This window comes from Cervus canadensis, chromosome X (genome assembly GCF_019320065.1).
Source record: "Cervus canadensis isolate Bull #8, Minnesota chromosome X, ASM1932006v1, whole genome shotgun sequence".
NCBI lineage: Eukaryota > Metazoa > Chordata > Mammalia > Artiodactyla > Cervidae > Cervus > Cervus canadensis.
Window position 1 is genome coordinate 36,604,461 of NC_057419.1, and position 21,569 is coordinate 36,626,029.

The 21,569-nt window shown below is 37.3% G+C and overlaps 1 protein-coding gene and 1 pseudogene across 5 annotated transcripts in view; both read left to right on the plus strand.

Moving 5' to 3' along the window:
- The window catches only part of PHKA1 (phosphorylase kinase regulatory subunit alpha 1), a 164,199-nt gene that overhangs the window by 102,894 nt on the left and 39,736 nt on the right, over positions 1 to 21,569 (plus strand). For all 5 annotated transcript variants that reach the window (XM_043458195.1, XM_043458196.1, XM_043458197.1 and 2 more), the window contains exons 17-18: positions 18,345 to 18,423; positions 20,345 to 20,511. In XM_043458195.1, the coding sequence (XP_043314130.1) occupies positions 18,345 to 18,423; positions 20,345 to 20,511 (246 nt within the window). The remainder of the gene's footprint in view (positions 1 to 18,344; positions 18,424 to 20,344; positions 20,512 to 21,569) is intronic.
- On the plus strand, positions 9,081 to 11,284 carry LOC122434626 (annotated as a pseudogene).

The window sequence follows — 21,569 nt, forward strand, 5'->3', positions numbered from 1 at the left end:
GGGCTCAATAAAGGACAGAAATGGTATGGACCTAATAGAAGCAGAAGATATTAAGAAGAGGTGGCAAGAATACACAGAAGAACTGTACAAAAAAGATTTTCATGACCCAGATAATCACAATGGTGATCACTCACCTAGAGCCAGACATCCAGGAATGTGAAGTCAAATGGGCCTTAGGAAGCATCACTATGAGCAAAGCTAGTGGAGGTGATGGAATTACAGTTGAGCTATTTCAAATCCTGAAAGATGATGGTGTGAAAGCGCTGCATTCAATATGACAGCAAATTTGGAAAACTCAGCAGTGGCTACAGGACAGGAAAAGGTCAGTTTTCATTCCAATCCCAAAGAAAGGCAATCCCAAAGAATGCTCAAACTACCGCACAGTTCCACTCATCTCACACGGTAGTGAAGTAATACTCAAAATTCTCCAAGCCAGACTTCAACAGTACATGAACTGTGAATTTCCAGATGTTCAAGCTGGTTTTAGAAAAGTCAGAGGAACCAGAGATCAAATTGCTAACATCTGTTGGATCACTGAAATAGCAAGAGAGTTCCAGAAAAGCATCTCCTTCTGCTTTATTGACTATGCCAAAGCCTTTGACTGTGTGGATCACAATAAACTGTGGAAAATGCTGAAAGAGATGGAAATACCAGACCACCTGACCTTCCTCTTGAGAAATCTGTATGCAGGTCAGGAAACAACAGTTAGAACTGGACATGGAACAACAGACTGGTTCCAAATAGGAAAAGGAGTAGGCCAAGGCTGTATATTGTCACCATGCTTATTTAACTTATATTCAGAGTACATTATGAGAAATGCTGGGCTGGATGAAGCACAAGCTGGAATCAAGATTGCTGAGAGAAATATCAGTAACCTCAGATATGCAGATGATACCACCCTTATGGCAGAAAGCAAAGAAGAATGACAGTGAAAGAGGAGAGTGAAAAAGCTGGCTTAAAGCTCAACATTCAGAAAACAAAATTCATGGCATCCAGTCCCATCACTTCATGGCAAATAGATGGAGAAACAGCGGCAACAGTGGCAGACTTTATTTTCTTGGGCTCCAAAATCACTGTAGATGGTGACTGCAGCCATGAAATTAAAGGACACTTACTCCTTGGAATAAAAGTTATGACCAACCTAGACAGTGTATTAAAAAGCAGAGACATTACTTTGCCAACAAAGGTCTGTCTAGTCAAGGCTATGGTTTTTCCAGTAGTCATGTATGGATGTGAGAGTTGAACTATAAAGAAAGCTGAGCACTGAAGAATTGATGCTTTTGAACTGTGGTATTGGAGAAGGCTCTTGAGAGTCCCTTGGACTGCAAGGAGATCCAACCAGTCCATCCTAAGGGAAGTCAGTCCTGAACATTCATTGGAAGGACTGATGTTGAAGCTGAAATTCCAATACTTTGGCCACCTGATGGGAAGAACTGACTCATTCGAAAAGACCCTGATGTTAGGAAAGACTGAAGGTGGGAGGATAAGGGGACGACAAAGGATAGATAGTTGGATGGCATCACTGACTCAATGGGCATGAGTTTGAGTAAGCTCCAGGAGTTGATGGACAGGGAGGCCTGGCGTGCTGTGGTCCATGGGGTCGCAAAGAGTCGGATACGACTGTACGACTGGACTGAACTAAATGAATTATAATGTCACAGATCAATTACACAAAAATAATTAAAGATATAGAAAATTAAACTCTGCATTTATATGAAACAGAAATCCAGAAATCAAAATATACAAAGAATGTTTATTTTTTTAATGTTTATTTTTTAAAGTATAAATAATATAAATGATTTTGCCAGACATAGGGCATAAAACTAATTAAAACAAAATAATTTCTAAAAAACCTGATCATGAATGAATTAAAATTTTTGCAAATAATTCTTCAATTAAAGAGGAAATCCAATTTAAAATTATATAGTGTTTTAAAATGAAAATTGGTACCACTACTTATCAAAACTTGAGATTTGGTCAAAGTAATATTTAGAAATTTTCATATTCTTGAATATTTTCACTTTGGAAAAAAAACTTCTGTTTCCAGACGAAAAGGAATAGACTCACTTTTCCCTATTCTTCCTGCTAAGTATAGCTAAAATTCAGGACATTACTATAACACAAATATAAGAAGACTCAGAAAGTTGGAAAAAAGAAGGAAGACTTTGAACTTAAGAAATGACACAACAGTGAATTTCCTGGGTTTTCCTTCTGCCTCATATATTGTGGATTGGGTGCTGGAGAAGTTATCATCCCAGAAACACAAATGGGTACAAATTTTAAAAGGTCCAGGAAAAACCTTCTCCCTTTAGCCCAAGGAACAGGAAAAGGGCAGCCTAGCCAGACACAAAGCTTCTAGACAGTTAAATGTTCTAATCCATCCAAATGACACGCCAAAAAACTACAGTCCCATTCCCATCAGTGTCAACAAGGCTAGGTGGAGAACCTAGACTATTGCTTTCACACAACTGTGAAGAGGCACACCTCCCTCCTTAAGGATTGTATCTGAGATGTACTTGTGGGGAGCTTAGACTTTCATCATTAGTGAACAGTAGAGGAACCTCTTCCACACCCACCTAGCAGTATCAAGGCAATGCTCCCTTAACTGCTGCACAGTATCAGAGAAAACTTGCTGAATCTGAAGATTCAGTAAGATCCAGAGTCTCATAATATGATACCCCAAACTTCCAGAATACAATAGAAAGTCATTCATACCAATGCCCAGGAAAATCTCAACTTCAACGAGAAAAGATGATCAACAGACTCCAATACCATATGACAAAGATGTTAGAATTATGACAAAGACTCTAAGGCAGTCATCATAAAAAAAAATTTACCAAGCAGTTGGTGGTGGTGGTTAGTCACTAAGTCATATCTGACTCTTGCGACCCTATGGACTGTAACCCTCCAGGCTTCTCTGTCCAATGGATTCTCCAGGCAAGAATACTAGAGTGGGTTGCCATTTCCTTCTCCAACCAAGCAATTATAACCACACTTTAAACCTGAAAGTAGAAAGTCTCAGCAAAGAAATAGAAATGCTCAGTAAAGAAGTTAAAGAGCTAAAGAACCAAATGTAAGTTTTAGAACTGAAAACTAAAACTGAAATGAAAAGCTCACTGGATAGGCTCAGTAGAAGAACGAATAAACTGAACTTGAAGACAGAAGTGAACAAGAGTGAAAATAAACTGAATAAATGTAACAGAGCCTCAGAGACATATGGGACTAACATTCGTATTATGAAAGACGTAACATTCATGTTATGAGTTCCAAAAGGAGAGGAAAAAGAATATAAGGCTGAAAAAAAAAGTATCCCAGCTAATAATGGCTGAAAAAAATGCAAAAGGCATAAACCTGCAAATTCAAAAAGCTGAGAGAATCCCAAACAGTATAAACTCAAAGAAATCCATACCAAAACATAATGATCAAACTCCTGAAAGTTAAAGAAAAATAAAAAAACTGGAAAGCAGTAAGACAAATGATACATCACCTATATGGAAAAACAATTAGAATGACAGCAGATTTCACCAAAAACCCTGGAGAACAGAGGGAACTGACATAATATTTTTTCAACTGCTTAAAGAAAAGAATTATAAACCAAGAATTCTGTATCCAATAAAAATGTACTTGAAGAAAAAAGGGGAAAAATAGACACTCTCGGGTGAAACAAAACTAAATGAATTTGTTTGAAGGGGATCTGCTTTAAAAGAAAGGCTTAAAGGAAGTTCTTGAAATGAAAAGGAAGTGATACAAGATAAAATATTGGAACATCAAGCAAGAAAAAGAACAGTGGAAAGAGTAAGAATACATATAAATACAATAAAGTTTCTCCCCTTCAGTTTTCTAAATTATGTTTGGCATTTGAAGCAAAAAAATATAACACTGTTGTAGTTCTCAGAGTTGTAGAGGAGATCTTCAGTGAAATTATGTGTTTTTCCCATTTCTTCTTTTCATTTATTTTTTGGAGGATAATTGGTTTACGGTGTTGTGGTGCTCTCTGCTGTACATCAATGCAAATCAGTCATAATTATATATATATATATGTGTGTATATATATATATTCCTGATTTTATATATATATATATATAAATCCCTTCCCTCTTAAACTTCCCTCCCCCCCCCCATTCCACCCCTATAGATTGTCACAGAGTGCCAGGCTCTAATGCAATTATATTATAGATTGGGGGAGGTAAGGGACTGAAAAGGAAAAAAAAAATTTTTACACATCATTTTAACTAGTAAAATGTTTACACTAGTAGTGATATATGTATGTGTATATATATATATATAATCTGTATATACATATATAATATATATTTGAATGAAAACCACAATCACAGAAAACTAACCAATCTGATCACATGGACCAAAGCCTTGTCTAACACAATGAACTGTGAACCATGCCATGTAGGGCCACCCAAGACAGACGGGTCATCATGGTGGAGAGTTCTGACAAAATGTGGTCCACTGGAGAAGCGAATGGCAAACCACTTCAGTATTCTTGTCTTGAGAACCCCATAAACAGTATGAAACAGCAAAAAAAATAGGACGCTGAAAGAAGTCCCCAGGTTGGTAGGTGCCCAATTGCTACTGGAGATCAGTGGAGAACTAACTCCAGAAAGAATGACGAGACAGAGCCAAAGCAAAAACAACACCCAGTTGTGGATGTGACTGGTGATGGAAGTAAAGACCAATGCTGTAAAGAGCAAAATTGCACAGGAACCTGGAATGTTAGGTCCACAAATCAAGGCAAATTGGAAGTGGTCAAACAGGAGATGGCAAGAGTGAGCATCAACATTTTAGGAGTCAGCGAACTAAAATGGACTGGAATGGGTGAATTTAACTCAGATGACCATTATATCTACTACTGTGGGCAAGAATCCCTTAGAAGAAATGGAGTAGCCCTCATAGTCAACAAAAGAGTCCAAAATGCAATATTTGGGTGCAATCTCAAAAATGACAGAATGATCTCTGTTCGTCTCCAAGGCAAACCATTCAATATCACAGTAATCCAAGTCTATGCCCCGACCAGTAATGCTGAAGAAGTTGAAATTGAACCATTCTATGAAGACCTACAAGACCTAGAATTAACACCCCACAAAGATGTCCTTTTCATTATAGGGGACTGGAATGCAAAAGTAGGAAGTCAAGAAATACCTGGAGTAACAGGCAAATTTGGCCTTGGAGTGCAGAATGAAGCAGGACAAAGGATAACAGAGTTTTGCCAGGAGAACGCACTGGTCATAGCAAACATCCTCTTCCAACAACACAAGAGAAGACTACACATGGGCATCACCAGATGGTCAATACCAAAATCAGATTGATTATATTCTTTGAAGCCAAAACTGCAGAAGCTCTATACAGTCAGCAAAAATAAGACTGGGAGCTGACTGTGGCTCAGATCATGAACTCCTGATTGCCAAATTCAGACTGAAATTGAAGAAAGTAGGGAAAACCACTAAACCATTCAGGTATGACCTAGATGAAATCCCTTATGATTATACAGTGAAAGTGACATATAGATTCAAGGGATTAGATCTGATAGACAGAGTGCCTAAAGAACTGTGGATGGAGGTTCGTGACATTATACAGGAGTCAGTGATCAAGACCATCCCCAAGAAAAAGAAATACAGAAAGGCAAAATGGTTGCCTGAAGAGGCCTTACAAATAGCTGTGAAAAGAAGAGAAGTGAAAGGCAAAGGAGAAAAGAAAAGATATTCCCATTTGAATGCAGAGTTCCAAAGAATAGCAAGGAGAGATAAGAAAGACTTCCTAGGTATCAGTGCAAAAAAATAGAGGAAAACAATAGTATGGGAAAGACTGTAGTTCTTTTCAAGAAAATTAGAGATACCAAGGGAATGTTTCATGCAAAAATGGGCACAATAAAGCACAGAAATGGTATGGACCTAACAGAAGCAGAAGAGATTAAGAAGAGGTGGCAAGAATACACAGAAGAACTGTACAAAAAAAGATCTTGATGACCCAGATAATCACGATGGTGTGATCACTTACCTAGAGCCAGACATCCTGAATGCAAAGTCAAGTGGGTCTTAGGAAGCATCACTATGAACAAAACTAGTGGACGTGATGGAATTCCAGTTGAGCTATTTCAAATCCTGAAAGATGATGCTGTGAAAGTGCTGCATTCAATGTGACAGCAAATTTGGAAAACTCAGCAGTGGCCACAGGACTGGAAAAGGTCAGTTTTCATTCCAATCCCAAAGAAAGGCAATGCCAAAGAATATTCAAAACACAATTGCACTCATCTCACACACTGGCAAAGTAATGATCAAAATTCTCCAAGCCAGGCTTCAACAGTATGTGAACTGTTAACTTCCAGATGTTCAAGTTGGATTTAGAAAAGGCATAGGAACCAGAGATCAAATTGCCAACATCTGTTGGATCACTGAAATAGCAAGAGAGTTCCAGAAAAGCATCTACTTCTGCTTTATTGACTATGCCAAAGCCTTTGACTGTGTGGATTTGACTGCTTTATTTGACTATGCCAAAGCCTTTGACTGTGTGGATCACAATAAACTGTGAAAAATTCTGAAAGAGATGGGAATACCAGGCCACCTGACCTGCCTCCTGAGAAATCTGTATGCAGGTCAAGAAGCAACAGTTAGAACTGGGCATGGAACAACAGACTGGTCCCAAATTGGCAAAGGAGTATATCAAAGCTGTATATTGTCACCCTGCTTATTTAACTTGTATGCAGAGTACATCATGAGAAACGCTGGGCTGGAAAAAGCACAAGCTGGAATCAAGATTGCTGGGAGAAATATCAATAACCTTAGATATGCAGATAACACCACCCTTATGGCAGAAAATGAAGAAGAACTAAAGAGCCTCTTTTTTATGTTTAATTTTTAATATAAATTTGTTTATTTTAATTGGAGGCTAATTACTTTACAATATTATAGTGGTTTTGCCATACATTGACATGAATCCACCACGTGTGTACCTGTGTTCCCCATCCTGAACCCCCCTCCTACCTCCCTCCCCATCCCATCCCTCTGGGTCATCCCAGTGCACCACCTCTGAGCACCCTGTCTCATGCCTCGAACCCGAACTGGCGATCCATTTCTCATATGATAATATACATGTTTCAATGGCATTCTCCCATATCATCCCACCCTCGCCCTCTCCCACAGAGTCCAAAAGACTGTTCTATACATCTGTGTCTCTAAAGAGCCTCTTGATGAAAGTGAAAGAGGAGAGTGAAAAAGCTGTCTTAAAACTCAACATTCAAAAAACAAAGATCATGGCATCCGGCCCCATCACTTCATGGCAAATAGATGGGGAAACAATGGAAACAGTGAGAGATTTTATATTTTGGGGCTTCAAAATCACTGCAGTTGGTGACTGCAGCCACAAAATTTAAAGACGCTTGCTCCTTGGAAGAAAAGTTCTGACCAACCTTGGCAGCATATTAAAAAGCAGACACATTACTTTGCCAACAAAGGTCCATCTATTCAAAGCATTGGTTTTTCCAATAGTCATATATGGATGTGAGTTGGACTATAAAGAAATCTGAGCACCGAAGAATTGATGCTTTTGAACTGTGGTGTTGGAGAAGGCTCTTGAGAGTCCCTTGGACATCAAGGAGATCCAACCAGTCCATCCTAAAGGAAATCAGCCCTGAATATTCATTGGAAAGACTGATGCTGAAGCTGAAACTCCAATACTTTGGCCACCTGATGGGAAGAACTGACTCATTTGAAAAGAGCCTTATGCTTGGAATGATTGAAGGCGGGAGGATAAGGGGATGACAGAGGATGAGATGGTTGGATGGCATCACCAACTCAATGGACATTGAGTTTGGGTAGACTCTGGGAGTTGGTGTTGAACAGGGAAGCCTGGTGTGCTGCAGTCCATGGGGTCGCAAAGAGTCGGACATGACCAAGCGGCTGAACTGAACTGATGTTTTTATATATTATTTAATACCTGGAGTAACCACTAAGAAGTCTATGAAAGTTGCTCAGTCATGTCCAACTCTATCATCCATGGAATTCTCCAGGCCAGCATACTGGACTGTGTAGGCTTTCCCTTCTCCCTGGGATCTTCCCAACCCAAGGATTGAACCCAGGTCTCCCACAATGCAGGCAGATTCTTTACCAGCTGAGCTACAATAGATGTCTGTACAAGGAGATAAGGTAAAAACAGTATAGATAAATCAAAATTAAGTTCTTTTGTTTTAGAAGGCAGAAGAAGAAAATAGAACAACAGAGGAACAAAAAAAAAACAAAAAGTAAAAATGGCACACTTATTCCTAACATCAATAATTACATTAACTGTAAATAGCCTAAATATACCCATTAAAAGACTGAGATTGACAGAGTAGATTTAAAAGTGACCCACATATATGCTGTCTCCATGATATTCACTTCATATGTAACAATATAGGTAGGCTAGAATAAAAATAATGGAAAATATACCATGTAGAATTAATTATAAAAAATTAGAAGTGGCCATATTAATATCTAATAAAGTAGACTTCAGAATAATGAGAAAAGCATAGATAGTAAAATTATATTAAGAATGAGAAAGGGGGTACAGAAACAAATGGAAGAGGCTTTAAAAATTATAAAAGAATATCAAGTACAATTTTATAAATCTATAAAAATTGACAAATTTTCTGAATAAGTAAATAATATAAGAATAAGCTTAATAAGTAATATGCATAAAATTATGTAAAAAAATTATAAAGCTAGTGAAAAGCATAAAAGAAGATTTTAATTACTAGTGAGACATACCATGTTGCTAGATGGAAATAGTCAATATTGAAAAGATATCTATTCTTTTTTTAGAAGATGTCAATTCTTATTAAATTAATCCACAACATTGTAAAACAATTATCTTCCAATTAAAATTTTTTTTCTAACAGCACCCCAAAGATTAATTAATTAATCTATCAATTCAGTGAATTCCAAATTAAAATAAAGAGACAAATTTTTATGAACAAGTTAAATCTATATTGCATATGGAAAAGAAAGTGTACGAGAATAACTGAATCTTTAAAAAACTAAAAATAATGAGAGAAAATAGATCCATTTGCATTACAGTAGTGATAAAAATAGCAATCCAAATAGAGGCAAAAATATAAATAAATATATTTGAGAAAATCATTCAGTTAGCCTTGTACCTTACATTTTATCCAAAATTAAGTTCTTACTAGATTAAAAAGCTAAGCAACAAGAAAAAACTATAAAAGTATTAGAAGAAAGTATGGTAGAATGTTTTTGAGGTTTTGGACTGAAGAAGGCTATACTTTGCAAGACGCAAAAAGGAAAAACTGACAAATTTTAAAACATGAAAATCTAAATCTTTTTTTCCTAAACATTTTATACAAAACTGAAGTGTGGTTGAGGCTGAAAGACAAATAATAAAGTAGGTGAAGTATTTGCCATTTATATGACGGAGAAAAGGGTAATAACCACAAAGCGTAAACAGCCCTTGAACATCAACTGAGGAAAAGAAAAGATTATTTAAAACATAGGAAAAGAGCTTCCCAACCCAAGCCCAGAAGAATGGCTCCTACAAAGAAGGGTGGTGAGAAGAAGGGCCGATCCACCATCAAAAGGTGGTGACCAGAGAAAACACTATCAGCATTCACTAGCACATTCATGGAGTGTATTTCAAGAAGCATGCCCTTCAAACACTCAAAGAAACCTGGAAATTTGCCATGAAGGAGATGGGAACTCCAGATGTAGGCATTGACACCAGGCTCAACAAAGCTGTCTTGACCAGAGGAATAAGGAATGTCTAATACCATATCCATGTGCAGTTGTCCAGAAAATGCAATGAAGATAAAGATTCACCAAATAACTTCTATGCAAGGGTTACCTATGTACCCGTCACCACTTTCAAAAATCTACAAACAGTTTATATGGATGATTGTCTAACCATTGATTGTCAAATAATGTTTTCAAGAGGAGAGGGTGAAGATATCAGAAGAGTAAGACATGGTGATCATCTTCCTCCCCACCAATACATCAACAATATATCTACATCTGGAACACCTATAGAACACCTGCTGAAGCCTGGTGGAAGACCTCAGACTTCCCAAAAGGCAAGCTAGACTCCACATAAAGTAACAGGAAAAAGGCAATAGGAAAATAAAGAGACAAAGAAAATTGGACGGGTCCTGCACCTCAGAGAGGGAGCTGTGAAGGAGGAAAATTTTGTACACTCAGAAACCCCTTCATGGGCAGGGCCGGGGGAGCTTCAGAACCTCAGAGGAGAGCACAAAGACAAGTTCGTGGAAGACGAAACAGAGAATTTGACCCAGAGATCAGTGCCGGCCAACACTTCCCAGACAAGAAGTTGTTTGCATGCCCACTGCAGCAATTGGGGGCTGGGTGCTGAGGCTCAGGGTTCAGGGGTCAGACCCCAGGGAGAGGACTGAGGTTTGACTGCCATGAAGATACTCTGAGGTGGCTAGTATGACACAGCTGAATGAGTCCAGTGAAAAGCCTGGGCCTGCCAGAGATGCAAGACTTGATCGTTGTTGCAGGGAACAGAACCTCTAATTCCACAGAACCTCTAACTCCACAAGCTCCCACACTGCAGGACCCTGCCTTCATGAGTGCCATAGGTGGGATGAACCAGCTGCAATCTGAGACGTCAGAGGTCGACCACGCCTACAGACCTGCCACCACCATGGCTGGCATTAGTGCCAGAGGTGAGGGGCAAGACAGGGCTGGGGTCTGTGACCCCAGAGGTAGGCATGATGTCTGCCGCATCAGCTGCCAAGCTAAGAACAGGCACAGGTCACTACCCACAACTTCCTGGGAGCCTATGCAGCTTGGCTTTTCCTAGGGACCCACAGCCTGGGGCCAGTTCTGCTGGGGGAGCACATGACCTGCCTCAGAATGTAGCAATATCCAGCCGATCTCTACCACCACAGGCACTCCCTGTTCATCCCAATTGTGGTTGCCATACCCCTCTCTCTCCCCAGCCTGACTGAGCAAGTGAGCTTTAATAAACAAGGGCCTTTGCCCTTTCTTGTCTGGGTAGGAAAGACTCTGGGGGGTAGCCTACAAGCAAAGGCAAGGCCAAAACCAAAGCAGAGCACCAGGGACTATGTGACCAAAGAAGAGGAAGGAATTCATTCTTGCAGCAGCAGGTGCAGTGGATTAAATCTCTGCAATTAACTTGAGACTGTGGGCTTTTGGGGACTTTGGAAGCAAGAACAAGCTAGAATAAGGCCAGATCTAAGTAGGACCTGACCCCACAGTGACCACTGCAGGTCCAGAGACCTTCCTAGAAATATTGGAGGATTTCCTGAGTAGGCAGATAGACTGGATCACATTGGGTGGTAAGGACAACTGACATCACAGAATAATGTTCTTACTATCTCTCTCTCTACTTTATGTATACATATATTTTTTCATTAGTTCTATCATTGTTCCTTTTCATTAATCCTTTACTTTTTATGTTTTACTTATTTTTTCCTTTTTTAATGTTTTATTTTTTTAATTCATTTTATTTTATTTTTTTCTTATTTCTACATCTTTTCATTATATTGTGTTTTTTCCATGTTTTTGGTTTTGCATTTTTGCTACTCTAGTTTTTAGTCTTTGTTTTCATTTATGGATTCATTTATTGGTTTGATTGCTCTCTTCTTTTCTGGTTCCTCTCTTTACTCTTTTGTTTGTTTTCTTTTTGTGAGTGTGCGTTTGTGAGTTTCTTTGTGTGTTCCTGTCTGATTAATGTTGCTTTTACCATTTGTGTTGGGATTGTGTCTATCTGTTCTTTTTTGTTTGTAGGTTGGTTTTATTTTTTCTGCTATTTCTTTCTTTCTTTATCCTTTCTGTGTTCTGTGGCTTGTGAAGTCTCCCTGCTCCAGCAAGGGATCAGGCCTGAATTTCTGAGGTTGGAGACCCAAGTCCAGGACGTTGGGCCACCAGAGAACTCCTAACCCCATGGAATACTAATCAGTGAAAGCTCTCCCAAAGGCCTGCATCACAACACTAAGATCTGGCCCCACCCAAAGGCCAGCAAACTCCAGCACCAGACATTCCACACCAAACAACTAGCAAAACAACACAACCCTACCCATTAGCAGACAGGCTGCCCAAAGTCATACCAAGTTCCATAACACATCTCTGGGCACAAAACTGCCCTTTACAGGGACAACATCAAGCTCTACCCACCAGAACACAGGAACCAGTGCCCCCCCTCCAAGAAACCTTCACAAAGCACTGGTCCAAACACACACAATGGGAGCAGGCTCCACAAGTAAGAGGAACTATGATCTTTCAGCCTACGTAAAGGAGACCTCAAACACAGAAAATTAAACACAATGAAAAGACAGAGAAACATGCAGCAGATCAAGGAACACCAAATCAAACAAATGAAGAGAAAATAGGCAGTCTACCTGAAAAAGAATTCATAGTAATAATAGTACAGATGACTCAAAACTTCAGAAATAAAATGGAAGCACAGATAAATAGAATGGAGGCATGAATTGAGAAGATACAAGAAACATTTAGCAAAAGCATAGAAGAAATAAAGAACAGAGAATCAACCATTAACAACATAATAACTGAAATAAAAAATACACTAGAGGGAACCAATAGCAGAATAACTGAAGCAGAAGAAGAAGTGAGTTGGAATATAGAATCGTGGAAATAACTGAAATAGAGCAGAATACAGAAAGAAGAATGAAAAGAAATGGGGACAGTCTCAGAAATCTCTTGGACATTAAGCACACCAACATCCAAATTATAGGGGTCCCAGAAGAAGAAGAGAAAAAAAAGGGGTATGAGAAAATATTTGAGGAGATTATAGTTGGAACTTCCCTAGCATGAGAAAGGACATAGCCACCCAAGTCCAGGAAACCCAGAGAGTCCCATATAGGATAAACCCAAAAAGAATCATACCAGGACACATATTAACCAAACTAATAAAATCAAACAAAAGAAAATATATAAAGGAGCAACAGAAAAGCAACAAGTAACATACAAGGGGATCCCCATAAGGTTAACAATCTTTCAGCAGAAACTCTGCAGGCCAGAGGGAGTGGCAGTATATACTTAAAATGATGAAAGGAAAAAACCTACAACCAAGGTTATCCTACCCAGCAAGGATCTCATTCATATTTGATGAAGAAATGAAAAACTTAACAAATAAGCAAAAGTTAAAAGAATTGACCGCCACTAAAGCAGCTCTACAACAAATACTAAAGGAACTTCTCTAGACAGGAAACACAAGAGAAAGAAAAGACCTGCAAAATCAAACCCAAAACAATTAAGAAAATGCTAATATGATCATACATATCAATAATTACCTTAAATTTAAATAGATTAAATGCTCCAACAAAAGACACAGGTTGGCTGAATGGATACAAAAGCAAGACCCCTAGGTATGCTGTCTAAAAGAGACCCACTTCAGACCCCAAGGGCATGTACAGACTGAAAGTGAGGGGTTGGAAAAAGATATTCCATGCAAATGGAAATCAATGCAACAGTAGCATTACTCATATCAGATTAAGTAGACTTTAAAATAAAGACCATTACAAGAGATGAGGAAAGATAAGGCATAATGATCAAAGGATCAATCCAAGAATAAGATACAACAATTACAAATATATATGAATCCAGCATAGGAACACCCCAGCAAATGCTAACAACTATAAAAGGGGAAATCAACAGTAACACAATAATAGTGGGGGACTTTAACACCCCACTCACACCAATGGACATATCATCAAGACAAAATTAATAAGGAAATGCAAGCTTTAAATGACACATTGAACAAGATAGAACTAATTGATATCTATGGGCATTCCATCCCAAAACGGCAGAATATACATTTTTCTCAAGTGTATTTGAAACAGTCTGCAGGATAGATCACATCTTGGGTCACAAATAAAGCCTTGGTAAATTTAAGAAAATTGTATCAAGCATTTTTTCTCACCACAACATTATAAGATTAGATATCAATTACAAGGGGGAAAATGTAAAAATACAAACACATGAAGGCTAAGCAATATGCTTCTAAATAGCCAAGAGGTCAATGAAGAAACCAAAAAGGAAATCAAAAAATGCCTAGAAATAAAGGACAACAAAAACATGACAATTTAAAACCTGTGGGATGCAGTAAAAGCAGTGCTAAAAGGTAAGTTTATAGCAATAAAAGCCTACCTCATAAAAACAAAGTAACATCAAATAATCTACCCTTATACCTAAAGCAGTTAGGAAAAGAACAAACAAACCCCCAAATTAGTAGAAGAAAAGAAATCATAAAGATCAGAGCAGAAATAAATGAAAAAGAAATGAAATAAGCAATAGCAAAGACCAATGAAACTAAAAGCTGGTTCTTTGAGAAGATAAACAAAATTTACAAGCTATTAGCCTGACTCATCAAGAAAAATGGGGAGAAAACTCAAATCAGTAAAATTAGAAATGAAAAAAGAGAAGCTACAACAGACAACACAGAAATACAAAGGATCATAAAAGACTACTCTGAGCAACTATATGCAAACAAAATGGGCAACCTGGAAGAAATGGACAAATTCTTAGAGAAGTACAGCCTTTGAAGACTGAACCAGGAAGAAGTAGAAAATATGAACAGGCCAATCACAAGCACTGAAATTGAAACTGGGATCAAAATCTTCAACAAATAAAAGCCTAGAGCCAGATGTCTTCACAGGAAAATTCTACCAGAAGTTCAGAGAAGAGCTAACACCTATCCTGCTCACACTGTTCCAAAAACCTGCACAGGGAGGGAAACTCCCAAACTCATTCTACAAGGCCACCCTCATGCTAAAACCAAAACCAGACAAAGATTCCACAGAAAAGGAAAATTATAAGCCAATGTCACTAATGAACATAGATGCAAAAATCCTCAGTATAGTTCTACAAACAGAATCCAAGAACACATGAAAAGAATCATACACCATGATCAAGTGGGATTTATCCCAGGGATGCAAGGGTTGTTCCATATATGCAAATCAATCAATGTGATATACCATGTTAACAAAGTGAAAGATAAAAACCATATGATCATCTTGGTGCAGAGAATGCTTTCAACAAAGTACAACACCCATTTATGATTAAAATAAAAAAAAAACTCTCTAGAAAATTGGCACAGAAGGAGCATACCTCAGCATGATAAAGGCTGTATATGACAAATACACAGCAAGCACTATTCTCAGTGGCCAAAAAATGAAAGAAGCATTTCCTCTATAATTAGGAACAAACAAGGGTACCAACTCTTACCACTATTATTCAACATGGTTTTGGAAGTCATAGCCATGGCAATCAGAGAAGAAAAAGAGATAAAAGGAATCCAGATTGGAGAAGAGGTAAAACCCTCACTGTTTGCAGATGCACTGTTTGTATACATAGAAAACCCTAAAAACACCACCAAAAAACTACTAGAGCTAATCAATGAATTTAGTAGTCACAGGATATAAAATTAATACACAGAAAGTCCTTGCATTCCTATGCACTAACAATGAAAAATGGGAAAGAGAAATTAAGGAAACAATTCAATTCACCGCTGCAACAAAAAGAATAAAATACCTACCAATAAACCTACCTAAGCAGACAAAAGACCTGTATGCAGCACACTATAAGATACTGATGAAAGAAATTAAAGATGACACAAACAGATGGAGAGATATATCATGTTCTTGGATTGGAAGAATCAATATTGTCAAAATGACTATACTTACCAAAGCAACCCACAGATTCAATGCAATCCCTATAAAATTACCATGGCATTTTTCACAGAACTAGAACAAAAAAAATTTCACAGTTTGTATGGAAACACAAAGGACCCTGAAGAGCCTAAGCAATCTTGAGAAAGAAAAATGGGGCTGGAGGAATCAACATTCCTGACTTCAGACTATGGTACAAAGCTACACTCATCAAGACAATATGTATGTACTTGCACAAAAACAGAACCAGTGGAACAAGCTAGACAGCCCAAAGATAAACCCAAACACCTATGGACACACCATATCTTTGACAAAGGAGGCAAGAATATACAATGGAGAAGAGACAGTCTCTTTAATTATTGGTACTGGGAAAACTGGACATCGACAGGTAAAGGAATAAAATTAGAACACTTCCTAACACCATACACAAAAATAAACTCAAAATGGATTAAAGTCTTAAATGTAAGGCCAGAAACTATAAAGCTCTCGGAGGAAAACATAGGTAGTACATCCTTTGACATAAATCACAGCAAGATTCTCTCTGAACCACCTCCTAGATTAATGGAAATAAAAATGAACAAATGGAACCTAATTAAACTTAAAAGCTTTTGCACAGAAAAGGAGACTACAAACAAGATGAAAGGGTAACTCTCAGAATGGGAGAAAATAACTGGAAATGAAGCAACTACAAAGAGTTAATCTTTAAAATATATAAACAGCACATACAGCTCAATATCAGAAAAACAGTCAAAAAATGAGCAGATGACCTAAACAGACATTTCTCTGAAGAAGACATACAGATAGCTAACAAACACATGAAAAGATGCTCAACATTGCTCGTTATTAGAGAAATGCAAATCAAAACTACAATGAGCTATCACCTCACACCAGTCAGAATGGCCATCATCAAAAAATACACAAACAATAGATGCTAGAGAGGATGTGGAGAAAAGGGAACCCTCGGATGTAAATTGATACAGTCATTATGGCAAACAATATAGAGATTCGTTTTTTAAAGTAGGAATAAATCTAGCATATAACCCAGCAATCCCACTACTGGGCATATACCCTGAGAAAACCACAACTCTAAAAGGTGCATGTACCCACCCCAATGTTCATTGCAGCACTATTTACAATAGCCAAGACAGGAAGCAACCTAGATGTCCATCGATAGATGAATGTATAAAGTAGTTGTGATACATTTATACTATGGAATATTACTCAGCCATAGAAAGGAACAAATTTGAGTCAGTTATAGTGAAGTGGATGAACCTTGAGCCTCTTATACAGAGTGAAGTAAGTCAGAAAGAGAAAAACAAGTATCATATATTATCACCTATATATGGAATATAGAAAAATAGTATTGAGGAACCTAGTAGAGAATGGACATGTGGACATAGTGGGAGAAGGTGAAGGTGGGACGAATTGAGAAAGTAGCATTGACACATACACACTACCATGTGTAAAACAGATGGGGAACACATGTACACCCATGGAGGATTCAAGTCAATGTATGGCAAAACCAATACAATATTGTAAAGTAAAATAATAAATAAATTAATTTTAAAAAAACAGATAGCAAGTGGGAAGTTGCTATGTAACACAGGGAGCCCAGCTTGGCACTCTGTGATGACCTAGAGGGGTGGGATGGGGGGAGGGGAGGCAGGCTCAGAAGGGAAGGGATATATATATAATTATGAATGATTCATATTGTTGTATGGCAGAAACCAACACAGAATTGTAAAGCAATTTTCCACAAATTAAAAAAATAAATAAGTTTTTTTTAAGTTTCCAAATAGCAAAAAGAACATGCACAGCTATTCATAAAAGAAATACAAATGGCCAGTATATATATGAAAACATGCTCAATCTTACTAGTAATAAAATTGAAACAATGTCATTTTAATGTATCAAATAAGCAAGAATTAAAAAGATTATCAATGCCATTATTGTTATAGATGTGGGGAAACAATCACTTTATATACTGATGGTGGCAATATTGGCACAACTTTTTTATTGTGTAACTTGGCAATCTATAAAAGTTTTTGTGTTTCCTTTACTCTAATACTTCTACTTGTAAGAGTTTATCCTAAGGAAATAATAGAAAGATTGCACCACAGTGTTGCTTATAATACAACAGTCTAAGTGTCTCTTATGGAATCATTTTTTAGCTTTTACAAAGAATAAGTTAGAAAAATTGGATCACAAAAGAATATGTGTAGTATAATCCTCTTCACGTAAAATCAGATAACTGTTAGCCTTCTAAATATTTTTAATGCCTACACACATACACACACATAAACCAAGGCTCATTGGATGAGATAATACATAAAATGTTCAGTGCAGTACTTGGCACATAACACTCAACAAATTGTTGCTGTTATTCTTGTCAGCATTCAGTAGTCATTCCGTGCTCTGCAATCAGGCAATGTGCTAAGTACTTATAATAAATAAGATACTATCTTTTTTGAGGAACTCTCATCTCTTGGTTATCATCCCTTACCATTTCCCATTCTGCAGCTTTATTGGCTCTCACATGAATTGTTGAAATAGAGAATGGTCAATGAGGATTGTCTCATTTGTACCATTACCACCAGAAAGTTGGTTTGAAATAATTGAAGGATTTCCTTTACTTCAAAGTTAAAACCACAAAGATTGTTTTAAAATTCTCTTTAAGATGAAGATGGAACCAGCTTGAATTCAAGTATCCTGGCAGCACTCCGAAAAATGCAGGATGGATATTTTGGTGGGGCAAGGTATGTGACCTCTATGCACTCTTCAGTGAAACGTAATGAAGTTTGGATGCTGGGTATAGTAATGGTAAACTGGTGATGCCTTTCTCTGTGTCTTTTAACAACATATACCCATCCTATTCCGATGACCTGGTATTTGACAGATTGAATCAAGGAATTTAATATTACTGAGAAGAGTTGGAAGTTTTCCTCACCCTGTTCCTTGCCCACACCCCATAAATTCAGCAGGTCAGGAAACTTACTCTGGAAGGAAGGAATGGAAGGAAGGAGGGAGAAAAGAAGGTTGTTGGACTATTCAATTCTGACTGTTTTTCTTTTTTTTCCTAAGTTTTTATTTTGAAAAATTTTAAGTAGACACAGATGTGCAAGAATCTTATTTACTACTATATACCCTCCCTCGACTCACCTGTTATTAACATCTGTCCCATTTGTGCGTTGTCTCTCTCCCTTCCTTCCTCCGCTCCCTCCCTTACTCCCTTGTTCCTTGTCCTCCCTGTCTCACACATACATATGTGCACACACACACTTTTTTTGCTAAGGTGTGTGAGAATTAGAGATATCATGACTCTTCAACCCTAAATACTTGTTTCTGTCTTCTAAGAAAGAGGGCATTCTCATAAATGACTACAATATAATCAGCACACTCAGAAATTTTAATATTGACATGAATCTATTATAGAGTTCATATTCAAAATTACCCAGTTGTCTCAATAATGTTTTCCCATAGCTTTGTTCCTGCTCCAGATCCAATAAAAAGTCCCTCACTGTATTTTAGTTATTATATCTCTTTAATGTCTTTTAATCTAATCCCTCAGCCTTTCGTTAATATTTCATGACAATTTTCATTGTAGTTTTAAAGAAAGAAGGTCAGTTATTTCGCAGAATGCCTCTCGATTTGGTTAAAATGGTATTTTCTGAGTCACTTTCCTCTGTCTGGGTTTACTCGTTGGTGACCTCACAACTGATGTGTCTTTTGTTTGCCAGCCCTTCCATGAGGAGAGTGCTTCTCTCCATATTCTTCATAATCTTCCACTCAAGACTCCATTATCCTTTCTCTAACAGTCTTTGACCAAATGACTTTAGCTTCCATTGATGAATTGGTTATTATTAATGTGGTTGTAAAATGACTGTTTTGTAAAATGTGGCTGTAAAATTGTTTCTATTGTTTCTATCATTCTTTGTACATGTACTAGTTGAAATCCATCTGTAAAAAATAAAATAAATATTTTTAAAAAGCTCCCCCTTACCCCGTTTATTTTGTAGTTTTATTGTCAGCATAGTCATAGGTTCTTATTTTATTCTTATGTCATGCTCCATTCCATTGTTTATTTCAGTGTTCATATTAAGATCTGGTCATTGGGAGCCCCCTCAAGTTGGACTTCTGTTTTTTTTTTGTTGGACTTCTTTTAAAAATCAGTACTATTGGGTTTCCCTTTGGGTTTGAGTTTTGCAATTGGCTTTATAAGTAGGGAGGAATATGACTTACAATCTACTATAATTCTTAAAATTGCCAGATACTGTTTTTTCTTTTCAAAATGGTCTTTTTGAGTATTTTTTGAAATGATGTGACAAATTTGAGATGATTTATCTTCATTCTGTCCAAGCTTATCTTGCAGCTAATGGAAATTTTTGCCACATGTTCAGCATAGTTAACAACATAGTGTGTGGCAGTGTAAGAGAGAAAAACTGATCTGCTGGTGGATTGTGAACCCATAATTGTAGTCTTTATTAACATGGTACCCTAACCTATACTACACAATGTCTAAGAGGGCTGTAAATTTTCACTTTTAAAAATTTGTACTAATGTATAAACAGTAGTAATCCCCCAACAAAACATTTCAGGTATCTTTTTTTTCCCGCTAAACTGTGTTGTTTTAAAAAGAATTTCCTCTGATTTTCTGTGTTTTATTTACCCTCTTTTCAGGATTCAGACAGGTAAATTGTCAGAGTTTTTGACAACATCTTGTTGCACGCATTTGAGCTTCATGGACCCTGGACCTGAGGGTAAACTGTACAGTGAAGATTATGATGACTATGATAATGAGCTGGAATCTGGTGACTGGATTAATGGCTATGGTTTATCCAGTAATGGTAAGGAGGCTTCATAAAGCCGCTGGCTTTGCTGGACAAGAACACAAAGTATTATTGAGCATCCTCCTTAATATTTCTCACTGCCAGCAGTCTCACTCCTGTTTAATACACCTGGATTCCTACTATTGTTTGGCTTCACTTTTCATACTTCTACTTACCTTTGGTTTCTGGTCTAATATCCCTGTGGTGATTGTGGAGTATAGAGTTGGACTATCCCTTATTAAGGTTAGGAGAGACTTCTCTCCCAGGTACATAAAATGACTGGTGCTTTAAGAATAGAAAGAAACAATGGTGAGTGAGAGATATTTAATCAAGTATATAGTGGAAAAGCTAGACATATACATACTGCTTTTTGACATTAAAAAGCACAAAAATATGAAATTCCATTAGGGTTATATAGAATATTACAGGGACACATCAGAAACTCTGGGAAGGTCTCTATAGTTTGAAAAAATTCATTTTGTATGCCTATTGCTTTCATATTACAAACTAGACAAATAAAGCAGAATAAAATCTAATTGGCTTTTAGGCATACAAAGATGATATAGTGAGATAGCATCATGAGGGAATAAATTTTAAATGCCTGAAAAACACTTTAAGTATTAAAATGCTGACCTAGGCAGGGCTAGCATTACATTATTTGAATCCCAAAGAGAGAAAGGGCTGATGGGAATGAATTATTGTTTTAATTATGTAAAACATGGTCTGCCTACTTTCTTTGTCTGGGTATTTGCCTGTTAACCTGTATGTTAAGGCAGCCAATTTCTTTATCTTAATAGTGGTATGTTGGAAAGAAGAAAAAAATAAATAAATTAGCTTTCCTCAGTGAGCTAGCAAGCATAATCTTATATACAATAAACCAGCACACTAGCAGTCAGAAGGACTGTTTTCTCACTTGGGTTCAGCATATACTTACCTAAGTACCATTTAATTCACTGCTTTCATAAGATCTAAAATAGTATGAATTTCTTTGTTTGAAGAGTACACTAAATACAACGTTATTTCATGTTATCAGCAATATCCAAAGTCATGATATCTATCTTGGCATAAGCTGAGAT